The 23,832-nt window shown below is 36.4% G+C and overlaps 2 protein-coding genes across 5 annotated transcripts in view; both read left to right on the plus strand.

The window, feature by feature from the left end:
• The window catches only part of LOC107699024 (nck-associated protein 1), a 53,826-nt gene extending 36,453 nt beyond the window's left edge, over positions 1–17,373 (plus strand). For all 4 annotated transcript variants that reach the window (XM_016500182.1, XM_016500183.1, XM_016500184.1 and 1 more), the window contains 11 exons: positions 1,720–1,938; positions 3,443–3,573; positions 3,718–3,815; positions 7,469–7,562; positions 8,693–8,775; positions 9,855–9,935; positions 10,009–10,102; positions 13,047–13,163; positions 13,316–13,425; positions 13,604–13,693; positions 16,431–17,373. In XM_016500182.1, the coding sequence (XP_016355668.1) occupies positions 1,720–1,938; positions 3,443–3,573; positions 3,718–3,815; positions 7,469–7,562; positions 8,693–8,775; positions 9,855–9,935; positions 10,009–10,102; positions 13,047–13,163; positions 13,316–13,425; positions 13,604–13,693; positions 16,431–16,547 (1,234 nt within the window). In that variant the 3' untranslated portion in view covers positions 16,548–17,373. The remainder of the gene's footprint in view (positions 1–1,719; positions 1,939–3,442; positions 3,574–3,717; positions 3,816–7,468; positions 7,563–8,692; positions 8,776–9,854; positions 9,936–10,008; positions 10,103–13,046; positions 13,164–13,315; positions 13,426–13,603; positions 13,694–16,430) is intronic.
• A 1,664-nt stretch (positions 17,374–19,037) lies between these two features.
• On the plus strand, positions 19,038–23,068 carry LOC107699005 (secreted frizzled-related protein 3-like). Its single transcript, XM_016500141.1, has 7 exons — positions 19,038–19,774; positions 20,613–20,651; positions 20,768–20,824; positions 21,048–21,113; positions 21,271–21,475; positions 21,548–21,611; positions 22,882–23,068. The coding sequence occupies exons 1-7, from the start codon at positions 19,318–19,320 to the stop codon at positions 22,954–22,956; spliced, it is 963 nt and encodes a 320-aa protein (XP_016355627.1). The 5' UTR covers positions 19,038–19,317; the 3' UTR covers positions 22,957–23,068.
• Positions 23,069–23,832: the final 764 nt, after the last annotated feature.

Below are 23,832 nucleotides of genomic sequence, written 5' to 3' on the forward strand. Positions count from 1 at the left end.
AAAAACTGCATTTTGTATTTACTTGCATTATCTTTGTGTAATATTAAAATGTGTTTGATGATCTGAATCTTATTAGTGTGACAAATATGAAAAAAATGTTTAAAAAAAAAACAGGAAGGAGGCAGAAACCTTTTCACGGCACTATATATATATATATATATATATACAGGCTGTAGCCTGTATCCTTTCATATCAAAGCACGAAATAAACTACGTGCATGCAATGACGTGGTCAGTTAAGTCATGAAGTTACCAAAAAAGGCGATAATATTAAAATGTGTTTGATGATCTGAATCTTATTAGTGTGACAAATATGAAAAAAATGTTTAAAAAAAAAACAGGAAGGAGGCAGAAACCTTTTCACGGCACTATATATATATATATATATATACAGGCTGTAGCCTGTATCCTTTCATATCAAAGCACGAAATAAACTACGTGCATGCAATGACGTGGTCAGTTAAGTCATGAAGTTACCAAAAAGGCGATTAAAGCTGCCTTAAAATATATGAGTCACATTTAAGAACATGTCTCTAAAATGGTTTTCAAAACTGCCCCGGAGCAGCCCAGCACTGTCTCACTCATCTAACACACCAGATTTAACTCGTCAGCTCATTGATAGAGACTTTAAGACCTGAAGTGGGTCAAAGAAATAGCAGCCAAAACAACCTTCATCTATATTTAATTTAGAATTTAGTGTTTGATAACTTCAATTCAACCATTCACTCTTGTTCAATGCGAATGCTGCATGCTAGAATATGAGCAGTCATTTATTCCGTCATCACCTGGGTGCTGATAGCGCTCGCGCACAGGTGAGACCTGAACAGCACACGTTGATATCTGTGTTTAAAAAACCTCATAAAGTGAAATTTTCATGCCATGGGACCTTTAAACTAAACTCGTTTATGCTTTTTCCAGTTTCAACATTTAAGAGCCAGAGGACGCGAGCTCCTACCTAAAAAAAAAACTGAAAATCACTGTTTATTTTATTTGTATCTTTACTCTATTGTATTTATTTGTGCTGTTGCTTTGTAGTTAGATTATTCTTATTTTCTTTATTTTTATTTGACAGTATAGTTTTTCCCTAAACATAGCACATACCGAACCGTACTGAAACAGTGACTCTAAAACCATGATACAAACCGAACCGTGAGTAAGTTGAACCGTTATATATATATATTACAAATTACAAAAACGCACAACAGAATCAACTAAAATTAAAATGAAACAGAAAATATAAACTGATTCAAAATATAAATTGAAAATTATAATAGTATCTCTGTGATGCTAAAATAGCACTGATTGTTTATCATTTATATAATTTAGCTTTATTACTTAATGGGATGCAAGCAGTATTTCATGTTGGGTTTAATTACTTTTTAATGGGAACTATTTCTGAGTGAAACTGAACATTTATTAGGAAATTATGTAAGATAGGAAGTGGATTTTATCCATTGGGATTTTTTATTGGATTGTTTATTCAGTTAGATTTATTTATTTTTTTATATGTTTTTTTTTTCTTGCTGCTTGGTCTTGATTACATCAGCCATAATTTTCTGAGGTGTAGAAGGATGCATTTTGATAAAATATTAACCAGTTTGTTCCTTTAACATTACATGCACCAATTGTGCAATAAAACCAGAGACAAATGCTAAAGTCAGTAGCAGCAGTTCATTTTTGTTACTTATTCTTGTTGACCATTTCTGTAACTGTCTCTCAGGTCCATAGTCGGGATGACCATGTACAACCAGGCCACACAGGAGATCGCCAAACCATCAGAGCTGCTCACCAGCGTGCGGGCCTACATGACAGTGCTGCAGTCCATTGAGAATTACGTGCAGATTGACATCACCAGAGTGTTCAACAATGTGCTGCTGCAGCAGACCCAACACCTCGACAGCCACGGAGAACCAACCATCACCAGCCTCTACACCAACTGGTGAGACTCTACATACCCATTCCAGAATAGCCACAGAGTGAGGATGAATGGCTCTGTTCCAAAACCAAGTATACTGCCTGCATAGGCTGCTGCCTTCTAAAGGCCCCGATATACTTAAACGTTTTCGTTCTTCATTTGCGGGCAAAAAGACGTTCAAAAAGGCTGAGCGACGGTATACTGTTTTGGAACATTCCAACACCCCCGTGCTGCTGGAGGCGGGGTGTAGATTAATGTAAACATGTGTCGCGACATTTATTTGAAACACATGTATTTGGTACTTGCTACCTTATATCTTTACTCCTTCCTTTCATTCTTTTCATGGCTTTGGAAAACTTGCATCTAATGTTTCTCTACGTTGCTTTTTGCCTAACTCCGGGTCGTCGACACCAAGCTTCGTTGCAATTTCTTTCTAGGAATTAAATGCTTTCTCTGAATCTTTAAAGTCTCTCTGCGAGCGATGGTACAGGTGCGGATATATTGGTGCAGCTCAGCTATTCGACACAGTGTATTTATGTTGCTAGTGACATGAAGATGTTGTTCTCCTCCGTTGAATGAGAAACGAACCGGGAAAAAAAAAATCGCACGTCAAAGAAGGTGGAGTTCAAGAATACACCCACCAATTGCGTAATCGCCACGGACAAGTGGTAGCTCAAAGGTGTTTAGGAGCCAAAACAAACTCCCCCAGAAAGTTCGCTTTGGTGAGCTGTTTCGAACTGCCGAAACGAACTCAAAACAAACTTAGTTTCAGCCTGATTTTGTTCGAAATGCCATCATATCAGTTTGTTCTTTGATTTCGTTTGAAGTATATCGGGGTCTTAAGACATCCTAACGGAAGTAGAACCTCTTAAGTGACCGATTTAGAGCACTCTACATAGGAAGCAACAAAAAGCACTCCTAATGCAAAGCCTTGACTAAACTTGAACCGTTATATAATTATAACTTGAACAGTAAATAACTTAAGTATTTAATGCTTTTGAAGTATATTAACAAGGGCACTATGAAATCTTATTTTTAATTTTTGTGGGTTCCTTTTTTAATTATTTAATTTACATTTTAATAATTAAAAAATCTAAACATTTAAGTATATATATAACTTTAACAATTTAACAATAATTAATAAAATTTTAACACTTTAACAATAATAGGGCCCTATGAATTGCATTTTATTTTTTCAGAAATTTTGTGTTGTCTGTTTTAATTTTTCTGATTTCTGTGTTTTATGATTTAATACAATTTACACCAGCAAAAATGGTGGAAATTAAATGAATGCATAAAACTTTAGCAATTTAATTAGTCTATAAAACATAAACAATTTGATATTTAAAAAAATAATTTCATGTTTTTGGCAAACAAAGTGCTACATAACAGGTTCAAACAAGTTAAATTAAAACATGGATGAAAAATTGTGTGATATTTTGTAATAGTCTTTAAAAATAATAGCTAAATAAAGAGGTTCCTATGATGTCTTATAATGAAATTTGGTTTGGTGTTAATCTGTGCGCAGGTATCTGGAGACTCTACTGCGGCAGGTTAGCAACGGTCACATCGCTTACTTTCCTGCCATGAAGGCCTTTGTCAACTTGCCCACAGAGAATGAGCTCACCTTTAATGCAGAGGAGTATTCTGACATATCTGGTGAGGAGAAAAAGCACTCCACAAAGACACTTTGAATAAAGAGTTTCCTTGTTTAGAAACGTTACACAATCCTCAGCTGGACGTGATTATATCCACACTCAAACTGTCATAGCACGTCTGAAAGCTTTTGTCTTTTTCTCTCAGAAATGCGTTCCCTGTCTGAGCTGCTGGGTCCGTACGGGATGAAGTTCCTCAGCGAGAGCCTCATGTGGCACATCTCCTCCCAGGTGGCTGAACTCAAGGTGAGCAATAAAGGTCTCTGAGGTGAAAGGTCACATCATTAAGCTTGTCGCAGTTCTGACTTCTTTGCCTTCCTCTGAGAGAGTTTCTGAAGCACAGTTCTCTGTTGGAGACAGCCTTGCGCCGTTGCTTAGTAACGACGGCGCAGGAGAAGGCGGCAAAATGCATAGTTGCTCTATTCATTTTTATATATTTATGTTTTTGAACCATTGGTTATGTTTCCAAATCTTCAGTACATAGCGGCACTTACGTCTGTCTTACGACTGTACTACAAATGCTCTAAAGAACTCTAAAGGTGAACAGAAATGAGGCATACAGCTTTCTGCTCGCAGCACGTCAGTCACACTCGTCAGGAAAGTGAGTGAAACACACACAAACACACATTTTTATCAAATAACACGTCATTAATAGCTGTTCACTTCTGCGATTTGGTACGATTCTGTTCACATCAGCAGTGAACCGTACATGAACCGTTCCCCAGATCACAATTTTTAAGCAGACTCTGGTACGGTTCGCAGGATGTGCACCCAAGCTCGGAAGACAGTGTTCACATCATCCAAACGAACCGAACTCTGATGTCAATCGAACCCAAAAGTGCTAGTGTGAAAGCACCCTTAGACTCACTGGCAGGCCCAGACTCAATCTGTTTTTTGTTTTGTTTTTTCGTTTTATTTTATTTATTTATTAACTTTATTTATTTAGGTAGTTAGTATGTTTTTATTTATTTATTTATTTGATAACATCAGTTTTAGGGGTGTCGAAATTAATCGTTTCTTCGATGCATCGCGATGCAGACAAGGACGATTCGGTATCGGTTCAGTGATAGACCATAACCGATTATTAAGTACTGACGCTTTTCTGAGATTGTAGGTGGGGGGAGTGAATGTACAGCGCTCTCTCCCACCTTCAATACCACGACTGAGGTGACTTGAAGCGCCACTGCGCATTAGGCGCGTTCGATTTGAAGCAGCGCTATGCAGGATCAGTGTATGACCAAGTACCGCGAGCGCGATAAGAGAGCAGACGGATCCTTATGCTTTCGCGGTTGATGTCATACACTCATCCTGCACAGCGCTGCTTCAAATCGAACGCGCCTAATGGCAGAGGGAGGCAAGACTCGAGTCTCCAACTACTTTAAAAGCCGACATCTGGCCACATTTCGGCTTTTATGAACAACCTGAGCACGACCTGGAGAAGAAACACGCTGTGTGTAAATCATGTCACGCACAATGAAATATGTAGGGTAGGGATGGGCAAATGAAGCCTCGTAAGCACTGAGGCTTTCCTCTGACTGTTTCGGGAAAAGATTAAAAGTTTCGAACGTCTCGAAAACAGCGCCATCTGGTGGTTCAAAAAATATATAGCAGCCAAAAGCCTGTGAAAGATGCTCGGCATCTACCACATATTCCACAGATCGATTCAAGTTACGTGCACAAATAAAAGCCTAACAGTGTGTGTGTTTGTTGAGTTTCTGATAAATTAATTTACCCATTAAACTGTGCAATTTAATACCAGTACGAATATCAATATGATGTAATAGAAGAATAATGTACTCATATGAATTTCATATGACAAATATGGAATTTTTCTTAAATAATTTGTATTCTTCTTATTACTTATATGACTGGGTATCTAAAATGTAACTGAATAAGTCCGAATTAACACGTATTCATAAAGTAAGATCTGGGGGATCGAATATTTCGACACGCAAAGTGAATCGCGCACGTGACTGGACAGAAAGTGAAGCTTCATTTGTCATTGGTCACGTGATTTCTATGACAATTAACAACACAACACAAGCTTCGAATCGAGGCTTCATCTAGCACGCCCATTTATTCTCAACACAAGCTGCGATGCCTCGGTTCAAATGTCACATCCCTAGCAGGGGGTAATACCACTAACTTAAGAAACCAGGTCAGATACAGTTCATATATCTGACTGCTTGTATTTATTGACAAAATTGTATAAATGTGAAGTAAAATTGAAAATTGAGGCATGCAGTGCATTGTGATGCATCGTGATATCGAATTGAACCGAATCGATGACATAATAATCGTAACCAAAACGTGAGACCAGTGTAGGTTCACACCCCTAATCAGTTTGGCTTTTTTAATAACTAGCTTGCTTATGTATTTCATTATTATTTTTATTTTTTCTTTAGGAAAAAGTCACTTTGACTTACTGGCAGGTCTTGTCTGAATCTTTGGCCTTTTTTTTTCTTTTTTTTTAATACATTTTTAGAATTGAAGGAAAAACTGTGAAATTGTCTTTTTTTTTTTTTTTACATGGTATATAATGTGTTGAAGCTCATGACCATAAAACGTGGCTGACAATAGTATGTTTGTAAAACATGATTAAATTATCCAAATATGTAAAACCAAAACACAAGAGGTTGTGTAAAACTTTTTGAATGATTGGATGTTCCAATTTTATGGACATATGAAGAGCTTTCTGTGGATTACTGCAGCCACAGATTCCACGTGGGCCTGTTTTCCGGGAACAGAGTTTAGGTAGCACTTCCCCTCACTCTGAGTTACTGTCAGCAATGATGAATTAACGGGAACTGTGATCAAACCTGAACCAAATGCTAGTTTGATTACATTGAAGGTAAAGCCTTCCTCATGAGGTATGAATGGTGTATTGTTTGCACTCCCTGACACAATGATTAAGGAATGGACTGTTTCTTTCTTTTTCTTGTGCAGTTCATCTGTATATTGTTTTTTTTTCTTTCATTTCATTCATTAATGGCAGCAGGTTTGCAAATGCGTGATATATGTAATTGAAACAGCCCTCTGTATTATAAAAGTTTCTTGAGCAACAACCACCACCAAGTGTGTGAACACAGGCTTGGCACATGTCAGTGATGTTCTAACATGCAAACCTCTTTCCTTCAGCTGAAAGTAATTTGGGGAAAAAAGAACCAAGTTTCCTATCTGACCCACAATCAGCTGTGGAGTGAAATGGTTTATTTTGCATTTCTATTCTGCGCCATGTTCACCAAAGGACTTTAACGCGGAACATGTTTTCTCTTAGAGCTCAAATTACGCAAATCGTTTGTTGACATGCAAACTCGTTATCTTGTGTTTTTTCGCAGTTCCCGTCTCAGGCGATTTCATGCCTTTAATCGGCTACTGTTCGAGATTGTTCTGTTTAGGCGTTAAAAGTAACTTTCTGGGTTCAAAATTAAGTTAAATCGACAGCATTTGTTTTTCGATTTTCAAATGAAAATGATTTTCTGGTAATCAACCATGTTCACCAAAGGACTTTAACGCGGAACATTTTTTCTCTTAGAGCTCAAATTACGCAAATCGTTTGTTGACATGCAAACTCGTTCTCTTGTGTTTTTTCGCAGTTCCCGTCTCAGGCGATTTCATGCCTTTAATCGGCTACTGTTCGAGATTGTTCTGTTTAGGCGTTAAAAGTAACTTTCTGGGTTCAAAATTAAGTTAAATCGACAGCATTTGTTTTTCGATTTTCAAATGAAAATGATTTTCTGGTAATCAACGTTGCCATAAATGCTGTTATTAGAATTTAATTCCTTTAAAGGTCCATGTAGCTTATGATATCCTCCTCTGGAAAGATGGACAGACTGCTTCAGATCTATTCGCATCATTTTTCTGCTTTTTCATCATAGTGTCTTTTATCGCCCTTACAGAAACTTGTGGTGGACAATGTGGAGGTTCTGACCCAGATGAGGACCAGCTTCGACAAGCCGGACCATATGGCAGCACTCTTTAAGCGGCTCACATGTGCGTATCAGTTGTGGGACTTTTAATTATATATAATACCAAAATCATAAGTTGGGGTCAGTAAAATTTGTAAAAAACAAAAAAAAAAACTTTTATTCAACAAGGACACAATAAATTGATCAAAATACAATAAATTGACAGTAAAATACATTTATTATATTACAAAACAAAATGTATCCGTTTCCATAAAAATATTAAGCAGCATAACTGTTGTAATATTAATGATAATAAGCAATGTTTTTTTTTTTTAGCAGCAAATCAGCATATTAGAATGATTTGAACACTGGAGTAATGATGAAGAAAATTCAACTTTGCCAACACAGAAATAAATTACATTTTAAAATAAAATCTATTTAAAAATTAACAATATTACTGTATTTTTTAACAAATAAATGTGGTATGGGTGAGCATAAGAGACTTCTTTCAAAAACGGTAGTATATATTTGCATAAGATTATTATATGAATCTGCTTATATGCTTTATAAACTTCTGAATTCTTCTGATATTGAATAAATATAATATTAAATGTAGTAGTATATCAAATACATTCAATGTTTTTTTCTCTCTGCTGGTCTCTGATCTAGTTCAGATTAATCTGCCCATGAACAGCATGTAAAAACAAAGCAAACTGCATTTGTTCGCTTTGTATGTCTTATCAAAGTGGCTCACATACTGACATAATTTTAGAGTCATGCACAAAGCTATTTTAATATTGTGAGACAAGGTCAGAAATTACAAATAAAACTCCAAAAATATCAAAATGGCAATTTAGATGTTGTAAATATTGAAAGTCATGTCCAAGTTTGCAGTCATGTCCATGCACCACAGGTGGAGAAGCCCTGTATTAGACAGTAGCTGTTTGGAATGTCATGGTATGAGCTGTAATAACACCCACCGGCCCCCCCTCACTGCAGACAGGCCCTCTACACAGAGCTATTTGAGCTATTTGTTATGGCTTGTACTCATACAGTCAGATTACTGAGCTCAAATTTGAGCAGGAATTTTAAAATCCCGTCTGAGGAATGTGGCCCATATACACTCCACCTGCAGACCTATTTTTAGTCGTTCTAAAGGAAGAAAATGGCCTATTTTTGCAAGTTATTAATATGACTTGTCTTCTATTTCTGTAGCGGTTGACAGCGTGCTGAAACGGATGACCATCATCGGCGTGATTTTGTCGTTCCGTTCTCTGGCTCAGGAAGCTCTCAGAGATGTGAGTTGTTATCCAGACGTCTGGTTTCTTTCATGACTCGCTCCACACTCACATGGACATCGTTTCGGCTTAACATAAGGATGTTGTACATCTCGTATCTGAGATTTTGCTCATTCCAATCCTAAATTAGCTTATTATTGTTTCCATGAAATGCACAAGGTGTTAAGTAAAATGTCCAAGCTTTTTTTCATACAGTACACATGGATGATGATTTGTACTGCCAAGCTCCAAAAAGAAGAAAAAGCAAAAAAATAAGTTGTCCATATGACTTATGCACTAAATTCTGAAGTCATACAATGTCTTTGTGTAATGAAATTTGCATTCATTTGCATTCTCATATATTTAAATCAGTGTTGTCATTAACTAAAACTAACCATTTTAAAAATCATTTTTTTGTTGAATGTAAGTAATATATTGTAATATTAGATGTAATTAATTAAAACTTAAAAATGTTGCTTTGGCGACTAACTGAAACATTTAAGTTAGAAATATAGAAAGAAATATATATAAAACCCTAATAAAAATGACTAAAGTACATCAATTTATTAAAACTAAAATTCAAATAAAAATGAAACCTAATGCAAATTATTAAATACTTTAATAGTATATAAATAATGCTAAAATAAAACGTATTCAAATATGCCACCTGAAGATGCTTGTTTGGTTGTCGCATATCACATGACAAGTTTGAATATGCGTAATTGTGAAAGAGAGCTACAGTAAGAGATTCTCAGTAAATGATCATTGAAATTTACTGACAAACATTATTCATAAATATGTATATGACATTATGAGACTTTGAATGTAGCGCACAAGTCATATAGACTATTTATGTGTTTTTTTGTGTGCTTTTCAAAGCTTGTTGGTGTAAGTCACTGTCCCATTGTATTGTAAGGAAAAGAGCATCTCAGACATTCTTCTGATTTTTGTGTTTGAAGGAAGAAATAAAATAATACAGCACTGGAATGAAGTGAGGTTGAGTAAATGACAAAAAAGAAAAAAAAATGGTTAACTACTCTTTTGTTCGAAGATGTTGTTGCCCAAATGAGCTCTAATCACAGATGTGTCCTTTTCTCCAGGTGCTGTCCTGCCACATTCCCTTCCTGGTGAGCTCCGTAGAAGACTTCAAAGACCACATTCCTCGTGAAACTGACATGAAGGTAGGTGACGTTCAGACTTGCTGTCAGCAGTAACGATGGGCCGCCGGACCTGAAATATTCTCCCTTTTCTCAGGTCGCCATGAACGTGTACGAGCTGTCTTCTGCGGCAGGCCTGCCCTGTGAGATCGACCCTGCTCTGGTAGTGGCTCTGTCTTCCCAGAAGTCTGGTAGGTTATTTCAGACCATTCGAGATGGTAATGCGCATCAGGCCATTTCTAACCCAGATGTAACTTTTTGGCATCAAAATATAAACTGGCTCGGTTTTTTGCCAGTCAGAGGAAAATAAAATGGCGTAACTGGAAGTTCTTTGGTTTTGGACTCTTAAGAAAGTGCAGATTTTGCCGATGTGCCGATACGCATCAGGTGTTTTTGCTCTAGATTTGTTAGAACGCCGAGAGTCCACTTTCGGAATTCAGCTTTCATCAGCATTTGCTACAAAATAGGTAGTTAACAAAGTGTGACGTCGGTGTGCACATACTTGAAAGAAAAGTTGAACAGGAATTCTTTTTCCAAAGTGCACAAATCTTAAGGCCGTTTCATTCCAAATGATTTACCAGAAATCCCTGTATTAAGACCTTGGATGCAAGTTAGCTGGCTGTAAAAAAGGTTTGGTTTGTGTTGAAACGTTAAGTGGTATCACATGGTTTATATCGGGTCTAATCTGGTCAAGTACTGCAGCGTTAGGATGCTCGCTTGCACTGTGATTACGGTGTAACCTCACACTATAATACACACTCAGAAACATACATTACATCCACACCCATGTTCACTTTGGTCACAGTATCAATTTACCATGTCTTCTTATTTCTGTGGTGAATGATTTCACAAGAAAGCTTCAAACCTCACATGGCCAAGCCTATCTTAACCACAACCTCAAGAGTTTAAAATAATAACAAAAATATCTGTGCATAGGAGATCTGTCTCATGAGTGTCATTTTCAGTGTTGAAGAGTGGCTATCTAAAATGACACTTTTTAAAAAAAAAATTTGTAGCGTGATAGTACTCAACTGTCTTCGAAACATCATCACTTTGCCCGTAACTACTATTTTCTTTTAACAGTGTAATGTGACAAAATAATGCTACATGATTTATAGATGCTGCAAACATTTATTTTTTTTTTGGTCACTGTATTACAATGCAGATTTACAGACATGCAAACTTAAGGCTTGTGCACACCGGGACATCGCCAACGTTTAACGCCTCGTGACTAAACAAAGGCCGCCAATGTGAGTGTGCACACCGACGTGAAAAACGCCAGGTGTAAAAGCGTCATTTTTAAAAAACCGCCTCGGGCTCGTTTTTTTTTTTGGTTTGACACGCCGCGTTAAAAACTGTCCGACCAATGAGATTGGCGCTGTTGTTCACATGCCTGGAGCTTCTGAAGTTACAGTAAAACACGACTTGGTGGCGCTCAAGCACAAAACGGTCTTGCCGAGCACACATTGATACTTAACGAAGAAGAGGAAGTAAGTAGACGAAGAAGATGCATCGAGGCAAGATGAATGTAGAGCTGCTGGTCTCATTGGTGTCTGAGCACAAAGAGCTTTATGACAAATGCGACAGCGACTACAAAAATCTCGATAAGAAGGAGTTGTTATGGAGAGGAATTGCAGATCAAATATGATTCGATATGTACCGGGGTATATCTGTTTTTCATTAAGCGCCATCTAATGTCAGGGAGTGAATTTGCACGTTCACTCGGCTCATCGCCAGCGAAAATCGCTTGGGTATGAACAAAAAGACGAGTCGAAAAACGCTGGTGATAAGCGCACGCGATAATCGTCCCGGTGTGCACGAGGCTTTAGGCGATAATCAAACAGACTTCATTTTAATGAATTAGTTCATTTGGACAGGTTGTTTCAGTTAACTGGTTCAAAAAAAAGATTCACTAAGTCTATGCAAGGCATTTTACATCATTGTTTAATGGAAATATTCAGTTAAATGCTGCTGTTTATCACAATATTTGTAATATTATACTTTATTATATAAATGTTGTTGTTTATGTAATTTACAAATTATAGGGTTCTGTTCTTAATACATTAACTATTGTTCTTTTTTTAAACAATGTTAAAAATGTATTTTTTTTTCATTACTGTTCAAATGTGTGGAGTCAGATTTTTTTTATTTTGAAAGTAAGAAAGAAATTAATACTTTTTTCAGCAAGGATGCATTAAATTGCTCCACAATAGTAACCTTTATAATGTTATAAATAGATTTATATTTCAAATAAATGCTATTTTGAACGTTCTACTCATCAAAGAATCCTGAAAATTTCCACAAAAATTAGGCAAATATTTTCAGCTTGCTGAAAATTGAGCAGCACCACTACAAGAATACATTTTAAAATGTTCATAGAAAACTGACATTTTTAAATCGCAGTAATATTTCACATTATTTGTGCTGTACTATTTGTACTATCAAAGAACATCAGAGTATAAAATATATTTTGAAGTATTTTGTTTCAAAAACTTCCGACCAAGAAAAATAGTAAATGGTAGCTTATGTATAATTGCACTAGTCTTAACATTTTGTAAACTTTTTGTAACCAATGATGTGCATCTTTGTAGTTTGTGAAGCTAGTTTCAAAGTAGCTTCTCTCACACAGCTGTTTTGAGATACATTTGTCCAGAGTTGCTGATCAAACCCTCATCAGGCATTAGAGCCCATTCGAGGAATCAGCTTCCTGAGAAGAGCCTTGTGCACTTAAACGTACCTCATTCCACACAGCAGTTCTCCAGAATTGAGCAAAGCTGTCCGGTGAACAGCTTTAATTTTCTCAGGGCAGCCCAGACCCTCCAGGGCCTCTTGGCCAGCACCGTGTTTTTGTTCTATTCCCCTGATGGTTAAATCCAAAATCTAAATAGCGAGTCAACTCAAACTAGACTTAATTGAATCACTCCCAAATGCTGTTGCGTTAATAACATAAATAAGAGTTAATTTTTGGACATTAGTGCTGTTTTTCTTGGCTCTTTGCGCAGATTTTCGGACACCGTCCAGAGAGAGAAATGCAATCGGCTGCAATTTCCCTGCCATCTCACAATGGCAGCACATCAGTATTTCTCTGAGTTACCTAAAGGAAAATTCATGAACTCAATTCCCTGTTTGTAACAGAAAATATTAGCCCGGAGGAGGAGTACAAGATCGCCTGCTTGTTGATGGTCTTCGTGGCCGTTTCCATGCCGACCCTGGCCAGCAACGTGATGTCACAGTACAGTCCCGCAATAGAAGGTACCAATTTTTACATTTCAGACTCGTGCTGAACCACTGCGAATGAAATCAGATTACATCTGTGCTGTTTGAACTGCGGTCCGCTGGAACGACGCGTTTTAATGCGCGCGGCATTTATCATGTGTGTGTTAACTCTCTATAAATCTTTTAAGGTCACTGCAACAACATTCACTGTCTGGCTAAAGCGATAAACCAGATTGCCGCTGCTCTGTTCACTATCCACAAGGGCAGCATAGAGGATCGCCTCAAAGAGTTCCTCGCCGTAAGTAACAGTATTAGCTGTAATTGTTCTAAACTCTGGCTTAAAGCGTTTTCGTTTCCAATACTTTTACTACACAGCATGCGATTTACGTTAACATGTCAACAATAAACACTCCATTTATGCAACTCTCTCTCTGGGACTTTGCAGCTTAATAAAACTCCGTAATTCTCTCCCACAGCTCGCCTCCTCCAGCCTGCTGAAGATTGGACAGGAGACGGATAAAAGCACTACACGGAACAGGGAGTCTGTTTACCTGCTCCTGGACATGGTGAGTGAATCCACACCTCTGTTACAAGACAAGACAGAGCATTTCATAATGGTGTGCAATCATATTAGTCATATTAATCATATCTGTAGACATCTGTTTTTAATGATAATGTATTAATTATTCAAGACAGACTTGTATGTTATGAGGTCTGAAGAAATTATGTTGATTACGTCTGTTTCCCATACATGGTGAAATTACATATTTGGGGGAAAAAGGTTTCCATTTTAAATAAATGCTGTTTTTAAACTTTATTTCATCAAAGAATCTCTTATGCTCATCAAGGCTGTATTTATTTGATCAAAAATGCAGAAAAAACAGTAATATTGTGAAATATTATGGCAATTTCTCATATTGGTGTCTATTTTAATATACTTTAAAATAGAATTTATTTCTGTGACACAGAGCTGAATTTTCACCAGCCATTACAACATTTTTTTAGTGTCACGTGATCCTTCAGAAATCATTCTAATATTCTGATTTGTTATCAGTGTTGAAACTTTTGTGCTGCGTAAAAGTTTTTGGAACCTGTGATCTAGGGCTGTGCGATATTGAAGAACAATGCGATATGCGATACCTTGTTAAAAAATGCGATATTCGATATGTGATATGATATTGCTTAAAATGTGTAAAATCAATTTAAATGATATTTTAAAATATTTAAAAATGAAAATTATATAACCAATTTGTTTCACATTCTTTCTTGGAAAAGAAAGAATCACTATAACTTCTGAAAGTGACAAGCAGTGTTTTAGCATTACTTAAAAAGTAATGTCACAAATCAGAAAATGTAAATTAAACATCAGTGTGAGCATACAAACAAAAAAATTAATGACACTAATTTTATATCATTGTAACTTTGCTTTCCATACACTTTAAGTACTTCTTCATACCACAGCAAAAACTAAAAGTCTGAGAAAGTTCAAACATGATTAAAGGCAAGTGAACAGTCAGTAAAAAAAAAAATAAAAAAAATAAATAAAATAAATACACAATTTACAAGCATAGATAAAATAAACAGTAGTATTCAGGTACAGAAATGTAATAATTAAGTGTAAAATAACACTGCATAGTGTTCACTGTATGAATTAAATTTAGATTAATCTTTGTTATAGCCATTTTGTTGTTTTGTTAACATTAGTGTCATATTCAGCAGCACGTATTTATAGGCTGCTGTCCCTTGCACGGATCCAGTATAATGATACACATTCGATTTCTTTCTCAGCTGTTTACATACATTTAAAACATAACTGACTGCGTTTACGAGCATGATCGTCGAGACGGGTACTATTGACATAATTCTGTGTGTATGTGTCTGTTCAAACATAAGGAGGAGATGGGAAAGACAAATCAACTCAGTCTGAAACGCGTCTCTCTGTGTGTGCGCGTGCTTTGCACGTGTGCGGCAGAACTGAAGATACGCTGTGCGAGATGCGGCTTGTGCGCGCGCTTCAGGTGTGAGTCAGACAGCAAGACGAGACGGCAAAGAGTTGTTTTCTGCAACTTATTGCACTTAACTCTTTTCAACGTCAAGCAATTCTCTGCTGTATGCGTCGAACTAACACATTGACCTTTTGCAACGTTTTGATTTAAGTAGCCTATTATTAAAATTATAATGATATCGCACGCCGTTGCGATATGCATATTGCGATATTTACATTTGCGATATTTCGATCATTTCGATATATCGTGCAGCCCTACTGTGATCATTTTGTTCTTTAATTCTTTGATGAATAAAAAGTAAAAAAAAAGAAAAAGAAAAAATGTACTGACCTCAAACCTATGAATAGTAGTGTATATTGTAACACAAAATTTCTATTTTGAATAAACACTGTTCTTTTTAACTTTTTATTTATCAAAGAATCCTGAAAAAAGTATCACAGGTCCCAAAAAATATTCAGCAGCATAACTGTTTCCAAAATTGTTTATAAATCAGCTTATTAGAAGGATTTCTGAATGATCATGTGACACAGAAGACTTGAGTAATGATGCTGAAAATTCAGCTTTACATCACAGGAATAAATTATATTTTGAAGTATATTAAAATAGAGAAATGTAATTTTAAATACAATAATATTTCACAAAATTACATTTTTTTTTTCTTTAAATTTCTTTTAAAACACTAAAAAATCTTACTGATCCTAAACTATAATATATAATGTTTTGCAGTAAAATTAAATTATTTAGCAAGGTCTAAAGTCAGTAGTTTTGTCATATCTTCACAATGCATTATGGTATAAATAGTCCATTTCCCCATAAACAATATTAATTAGAATTGTCTGTCTTTTTTTTCATAAACTTTATTGCCGTAATAAAGTAATTGTTCTCAGAGTGGAATGGTTTGTTCAATGCTTAGAATTGAAGAATGTTTTGAACTCCCTATGGAGAAAATGAATGGGCAAAATACTTAAAAGAACCAAACCAACTGCTTTGGTGCACACTATTTCTCCATATTTCCATCTTTTTTTTTTTTTTGTCCATAACCATGTGATGACTTGGAAATGTGCTAAGGACTGTTTCTGTTGTTTGTGTTTGAGTCACGCAGCTCTTTTGATCTGTAAGGCTTGCGGGGGATTTGTCCCTGGGATTTTTCACTCTTTGAAGCGCAATCTGCAGGATGCGTTGAATTAGAGCGTCATGGAAAGCGAGAAGGGGTTTTTTATCAGAATGAGCCCACGAACTTCCCAATCCCATCACCCTGACATCTGTTCTGATTCTGAACGTGATTGTTTTTGCCTAGATCGTTCAAGAATCACCATTCCTCACCATGGACCTCTTGGAATCCTGCTTCCCGTATGTCCTGCTCCGGAACGCCTACCACGCCGTGTACAAGCAGTCTGTGTCTTCTTCCGCGTAAGAGTTCCCTTGCGTAGAGCACTCGAGGGGCGGATACTTCAGCCCTCGTTCCATATTCCTCTGTAGGATTCTCCAATGTTATAGTCTTACCAGTTCAAGACTTTTAATGGGATCAAAACTTTTATGACACTGAATAAAGAGGGGAAAAAATGATTTGTTTATTGACCACTTACAATAATCGAGTTTGATCCCAGGGACTAGTTGACACTAAGTATCATTTTGACCATTTTTTTTGGGTTTGTGTTTTAATTTGCAATGGTTAAACATGGATACAAACACATTAAATAGCTAATTGTGTGTGTTGGGATGTGGGGGGGAGGGCAAGGGTGAATTATTAAAAACTCTACATCATGCTAAATGCTTGTTATGATAACAGATGCCTCTATGAAACAGTGATTCTTTTTTTGATGTTGTTCTAGATCTAATCTGTGGGTTACTGCGTGCTTTTTTTCTCTCTCTCCCTCCCTGTGAATTTGCATTTATTTTCATTACACTTTGTGTTCCTTTGACATACTTGCCAAATTAATGGATATAACAGCATCTCATTTGGATTGAAACGGCAGAATTGTGCATAACTACATGTTATAAAAGCAACCTAATGTTGTTTGTACAAAGCATAGTATAATTTTTTAACTAAATTTCATAATGCCTTGTGGCATTGACACTCCATTGTACCTGTCTGTGAGCTACAATAAACATTCTTACATATTTATTGAATGTTTATCAGTTGTTTTCCCCCACCTCTCCCTTAACTGGTTTTATGTTTTGGATTTTTTGGAAATGACAATGTATCTTCCATAACATGAATAAACATCAGGTCAAATGCAGTTTGACTGGTCCACTTTAATGCTGTTTAGTGATGCAAAGTAGTTCTGATAGTCATGAAAAATCTGGAAATAACAGTAAATTGCCTTTGTGAGTCGATTCATTTTAATAATTCCGTCAACTTCCAACTTCGTGGAAAATTCATTTATCAAGACGTGTGGGAACCCTGTAACAGGTTGCATGTGTGATTTTGATACTGTATTATGTGGGAATATAAAGAAAATGGCATCTATACACAGCATTTTTATTATTCTGTTTTTAGTCCAAGCTGACAGGAACATTGCTGAACTTCTTTGATCGGAGCCTGCCCATCTAAATCTTCTCACATGAACTGAGCTAAAGGGCACACTGTGCAGATGTTTTTAAAAGACTAGATGTACTTCTATGGACTTGTTTTTACCTTTTGTTTGCACTCTGTTTTTAGCTTCACATTTAAGTTGTACCTGACCCGTTTAGGTATATAGTTAAAGCCTAATTTTTATGTTGCTGCTGCAAAAAAAACATATTTCTCCAGGTGTAACTGCATAATTGAGCCCATACAAACGATTTGCTACATAAGCTGTTCTAGATTCATATCTCTGGCTCTCGCAGCATATTGATATTTTGTGGCACATTGCGGCAATATTTCAGTGATTATATCCTCTGGTGGAAGGATATCACTTCATGAATTTGCTTAATAGAGCGGTTTATGGTCCTAAACCCCAGAAGAGAATTAGCACGTGACTCACGAGTTCCCTCAGAAATTTCTAATGGGTTTTTAGCCTAGCAGTTGTTCGATTTATGAGTAAATTAAGGTGTGTAGTTAACATTTCTTGAGGAGACTTTCACATTTTGTTGTATAACATAAATTGCATAGTCATTCCTCAAATGCGCTAAATGTAAGATGCTAACAATTTTCTACATAAAAACTACAAACCGATGTGATTCGTCAAGAACATAACCTGACATTTTTATGGTAGTTGTAGTCTTTGTTTAGTAGCGACTAGCATTGTTTTTCAGAAATCATGTTCGAGGTATGACTGTGCATTATGTTGTAAAACCAGGAATGAATGTTAACCGTACATCTTATTTTACTCGTAAATAAACAAACGCTATGCTAAAGACACAAAATTAGCCTTAGGCTATGTTAGCAAGTTTGATTTCACGATTAAAGAGTTGTATAACGTTTTAATGAAAATTGGTCTCTTAATATTTTCATGTAGATGCTATTTTATAGTATAGTATAGTATTCTCCATATTTTAAGTTAAGCATTATGGCTTGGCCTATATAATTTGCTAAAATGTCAGCTCCAAATAATGCAGTTAATTACTTTTGTAAATTCACTTCAAGAACATGTAAAGTGTGACCCTTCTCCTTTCTAATTTTTTAACCTTATTGTAGTGTCCTAATCAACACAGACCGATGTTGATTATAGGTCTGCCTTTAAATGAACACCTCCTTATGTCCACAACTCTATGCACTATTTTACTTATTCAAGCAGCGCTTTTGTCTTGAAGTCTTTTACGGCAGCAGTAAGTCAACAGTCTTGTGTTTGAGGGCGCAACAGGAGACTGAAGTGATGGAGGTGGGCTGCTTCATGTCCCCAGCCCACCTCCTCTTATTCCTCCTCCTCCAGCTGCTTCCAGTCGCCTTCTGTCAGCAGGAGCTGGAGTAGAGATCAGTTCACCAGCGCGGTCCTGAAGTGAAGAGCCCGACGAGCATTTCCAGGAGAGAAATTCTTTTTGTTTCCACCACCGTTTCAGCGAGAATTAAAGAAATAAAAAAGAGCTTTTGTTCTCTGTGTATCTGGTGCAATATTTCAGTATGCTGAAGTTAGTTTGAGGAACTTTGTTTTGGGGAGATTTTACGCGCAAGAGTCTCCAGCTCTCCAGAAGATCTCCGCATGCCCTTGGTGAATTATCATTAGCGTCGTCTGTCAATTGTGTATTTTTTAATCACCAAAAACATGTTTTCCTACGAGATGTTCCTCTGCGTCCTGGCCATCGCCTGTCTCCTGGAGATCCCCCGAGGCACCGCGGCCGCGTCCTGCGAGCCCATCCGCATCCCCATGTGCAGGTCCATGCCGTGGAACATGACCAAGATGCCCAACCACCTCCATCACAGCACGCAGGCCAACGCCGTGCTCGCCATCGAGCAGTTCGAGGGGCTCCTGGGCACCCAGTGCAGCCCGGACCTGCTGTTCTTCCTGTGCGCCATGTACGCGCCCATATGCACCATCGACTTCCAGCACGACCCCATCAAGCCCTGCAAGTCCGTGTGCGAGCGGGCCAAGTGCGGCTGCGAGCCGGTCATGAAGAAGTACAACCATACGTGGCCGGAGAGTCTGGCCTGCGAGGAGCTGCCCGTCTACGACCGAGGAGTCTGCATCTCACCTGAGGCGATAGTCAAGGCGGAGGGGCCAGGTTGTTCATGCATTTATCATTGATTTTTGTTATTTATTTATTATTATTAATATGTAGAGACAATTCTGGTAAATTGGGACTCTTTTGACAGTCATATCAGTGTCAAAAAGTGACCCAATTTGTGCAGATTTACCCTATATAAATTTGCTTATATGATATAGATACAGATTGTATTGTAGTCTTTGCATATAGTGTGTAATATGTTTATATGTTATCATCATTATTATTATATGGCATGAATTCAGGTAGATTGGAACACTTGATAATCTCAGTATCGAAAAGTAGACAATTTTTATTATATTTATTTTATACACTGTAGTGATGAATTATGGCATTATATTATATTATAATGCAAGGTGTATTATTGGGGCACTTTTGAGTCAATTTGTGCAAATTTACCCTATATAAATGTACTTATATAATATAGATACAGATTTTATTGTTGTCTATGCATATCGTGTGTAATATGTTTATATGTAATGTGTGTGATAATTTTTATCATCATCATCATTATTATATGGCATGAATTCAGGTAGATTGGAACACTTTTGATAATCTCAGTATCAAAAATTGGGCCATTTTATATTATATTTATACACAGTAGTGATGTTAGTAGTGAGTTATATTATATTATATTATAATAAAAGGTGTCTTATTGGGGCACTTTTGACAGTCATCTCAGTATCCAAAGTGGCTATTTTTACATGAATTCACCCTCATATTCATATATGTTAGTTATAACTTATAGTATGTATATAGTATATTTTTTCTAATACCTGCAATCATTAACATCAATGAAATTCTGTTAAAATAATCCTTGAACTTTTCTTCCCTAAAGATAATCCTTACTATCAAGACCCTTCAAAATGTAACCCTGGTGAGATAATGTTTTATTACTATGGGAATTATTAAATATTGCAAATTGTAAAGAGGAAATTTCGGAAATGCATATATGAAATTTGAACGTTAATCTCAGTTCTGGTTCTTGTGCAGAAGGAAATCCAGACTTCCCAATGGATTCACATAATGCCAACTGCAAAGGAGCTAATGGTATGCTGTTTAAGTATCAATAGTTTTATTATGTTTTTAGTTTTGTTTGTGTGCATAATAAGTAATGTGCAAATATGTTTAAAATGACATAGCAAAGTGCTTTACAGTCTATTTTGTTGTTTAGATAATACAAAAATAGAAAAATATTTCTTTAAACAAAACATTACAGATTTACTAGAGTTCTGCCTAAAAATTCTAAACATAAATACCTTAACTTTTTCAGATCGGTGCAAATGCAAGTCTGTGAGACTTGGTCAAAAGACATATTCAAAGAACAATTACAATTATGGTACGGTCTTATTTTACAATTTACCTTGTGTGAAGTTCTCAACAGTCTCAAACTGCTCTTTTTGTTTGCTTTGTATTTCTTTACACATTCTCATAAAACTCAAAGTACTTTTTGTAGAGCTTAAAACAGGGCACGCTTTCATTGTTTCTCTTTGCAGTCATCCGGGCAAGAGTGAAAGAGATCAAGACTAGAAATCATGACCTGAGTGCCATCGTGGAGGTCAAAGACGTCCTGAAGTCTTCTCTGGTCAACATCCCTCGAGACACCGTCACTCTTTATTATAACTCTGGGTGTCTGTGTCCTCCGCTAACAGCCAATGAGGATTATATCATCATGGGTTATGAAAATGAGGAAAGGTCCAGGTAAGGCCTGATTTATGTGATGAGGATATTTGTGGATTATATTCCTGTTCTCATAAATCATCTCTCCCCCAGACTGCTGCTCATTGATGGATCCATTGCACAGAAGTGGAAAGACAAAATGGGCCGGAAAGTAAAGGTATGAAAATAGCAATCATTAGATTACAGTGGCCCGAGAAAGCATTTAGATACTTTAGTCTTAAAATATCTAAATGTTACTCAAAATATCTAAATGTCATTGCATTGGAAGTAAAATATCAAATCAAGCAGCAGCTGCAAATAAATGATGCTTGATGAAACTTCTATGAGCCAGTTTTGCGCAGTGACTTTTAATCAGCCAGTCTTCATGTGATTTTTGGTGGAAGTATGAAGTCCGTTCTCCTGAAGTTCACACAGGTGTCACAGCAGAGTAACTACAGGTGGAGAAGAATGTTCCTAACATTTAACTACCAAAAAGTATCCAAATACTTGGTTTTCTTTAAAAAAAAAAATGAACCGTTTTTTCATCTCAAAACTAACAAACCTGGTTTTTATGTAATAGATAAATGAATATAATGACATTAATGTATTGTTAAGTCTCCAAATACTTATATGTATATATAGACATGTGTGTGTGTTTGTGTAGACACACATAAACATACATTAAATATATTTTTTATATATTCACATATACAAATCACATATTCATATATGCAAATCTGTCCTTATTTATTTATTTATTGTGTCCATCGTATCTAGTAAAGAAATATTTTTTCTTCTATAAACTGTCTTTCTTTTAAAGTATGAACAGTTTTATACCCAACAAACTTGAATTTGCCTATATATTTTTTATGATTGCCTATATATAAAATACATAATTTATGTAATTTATATATACACACACACACACTCATATATATATATATATATACACACACACACACACACACATTACTAACCCTGGATTATGAGGACAATCAGGGTTACACACACACACACACACACACATATATATACGATATATAAAAATTGTCAATATATAGATATATAAACAGATTTATCTATTTATTTATTGTGTATATATGTTTTTTATATATCTATATAGCAGACAGATATATCTATATATAATGGATGGATGGATGGATGGATGGATAGACAGACAGACAGATAGACAGATAGATAGATAGATAGATGTTTCTTTTTTATTTCATTTATTTAGAGTTTTTATAGGCATAATATTTAGCAAGAATATATGTTTTTCTTCTGCAAACTTTGGCATAGAATAAAATGTCATTAATTTCTGTGCTGTATGGCTTTGACCTGCTGACATTAAATCTAAGACTGTAGAGCCTTTGAATGAGCATATGGAAAGAGGCCCCTGATGCAGAGGGCAATGGGAAGTGACTAATGTTTTTCTGTGTGTGTGCCAGCGCTGGGACCAGCTTTTGCGTGAGCAGAGCCGAGCAAACTCAGGCAGGAGCAACACGAGACGGAGCCGCCACTAACTGTCCTTAGAAAAACCACACGGACAAGCCAAAGAGGAGAGGGGGTTCAAAAACTGAAAAATTGCACTATTGTACTTTTGTTTGTTTGTTTTTCATTTTTGGCTGAGACAGTTTTTTTAGTTGTTGCTTTATGTTTTATTGTTGTTATATTCTCATAAACAAAATGTTGCCTTTGCACAAACAAAATGTTGGTTTGACATTGCTGTGTATACTTGTTGGGAAAGGGTGGCGAGTGTCGGGCAGCGTTTGCCCATCAAAGAGAGAAGGAATGAACGGGAGGGAGGAGTATTTTTCTAGCGGCATTGAGGTGGAGAGCCACGGAGATGCCAGTGTGCTTTGACATGACGCAGCACTCCATTGAGCTCTCTGTGTACAAAAGCAACAAACGCGCTCTCATCACAAACTGCAGCTGCGCTGAATTTCCCCCTCAGGAGGTTTAAATGTTCTTCTGAAGAACAATGAACAGTGCGGGGGGAGAGAGAGAATCCTTTGGCAGAAGCACAGAGATGTCGAGATGATCCAAGACTAGGAGTGTAACATTATCGCGGACGACGAAAACAAGCTGTTGGGCTTTCTGAATGATGTTCATTTAAAAAAGAAAAAAAGCTTTTTACATGATAATTTCTGTAGTTCCGTTCTCTCGTAGATATGCTTGATCTTAAGTGTCATTCCTAGGAAGAAGTTGCATTTGCAAGTGTCATGCAATTAAAATGACTATTATTGTACAAACTGTACATAATGATTCAGAATCCACCATGAATCCATTATCAGTCTATAACTCGGTTTACATCTAGCTGAAGACATGACCATTAATATATGTATTGTTAATGACATCAATAGACATTTTGTCTTCTAAGACAAACAAGAATATTTCTT

This window comes from Sinocyclocheilus anshuiensis, unplaced genomic scaffold (genome assembly GCF_001515605.1).
Source record: "Sinocyclocheilus anshuiensis isolate Anshui unplaced genomic scaffold, SAMN03320099.WGS_v1.1 scaffold18, whole genome shotgun sequence".
In the NCBI taxonomy this organism is placed as follows: Eukaryota; Metazoa; Chordata; class Actinopteri; order Cypriniformes; family Cyprinidae; genus Sinocyclocheilus; species Sinocyclocheilus anshuiensis.

Bases quoted from the DNA above. Each gene is read 5' to 3' on its own strand.
- LOC107699005 (XM_016500141.1), top strand. From the start codon at position 19,318: ATGTTTTCCTACGAGATGTTCCTCTGCGTCCTGGCCATCGCCTGTCTC. The intron at 20,652-20,767 runs GTGAGATAATGT...GTTCTTGTGCAG, and splicing joins CCCTTCAAAATGTAACCCTG to AAGGAAATCCAGACTTCCCA. The intron at 21,476-21,547 runs GTAAGGCCTGAT...TCTCTCCCCCAG, and splicing joins GAAAATGAGGAAAGGTCCAG to ACTGCTGCTCATTGATGGAT.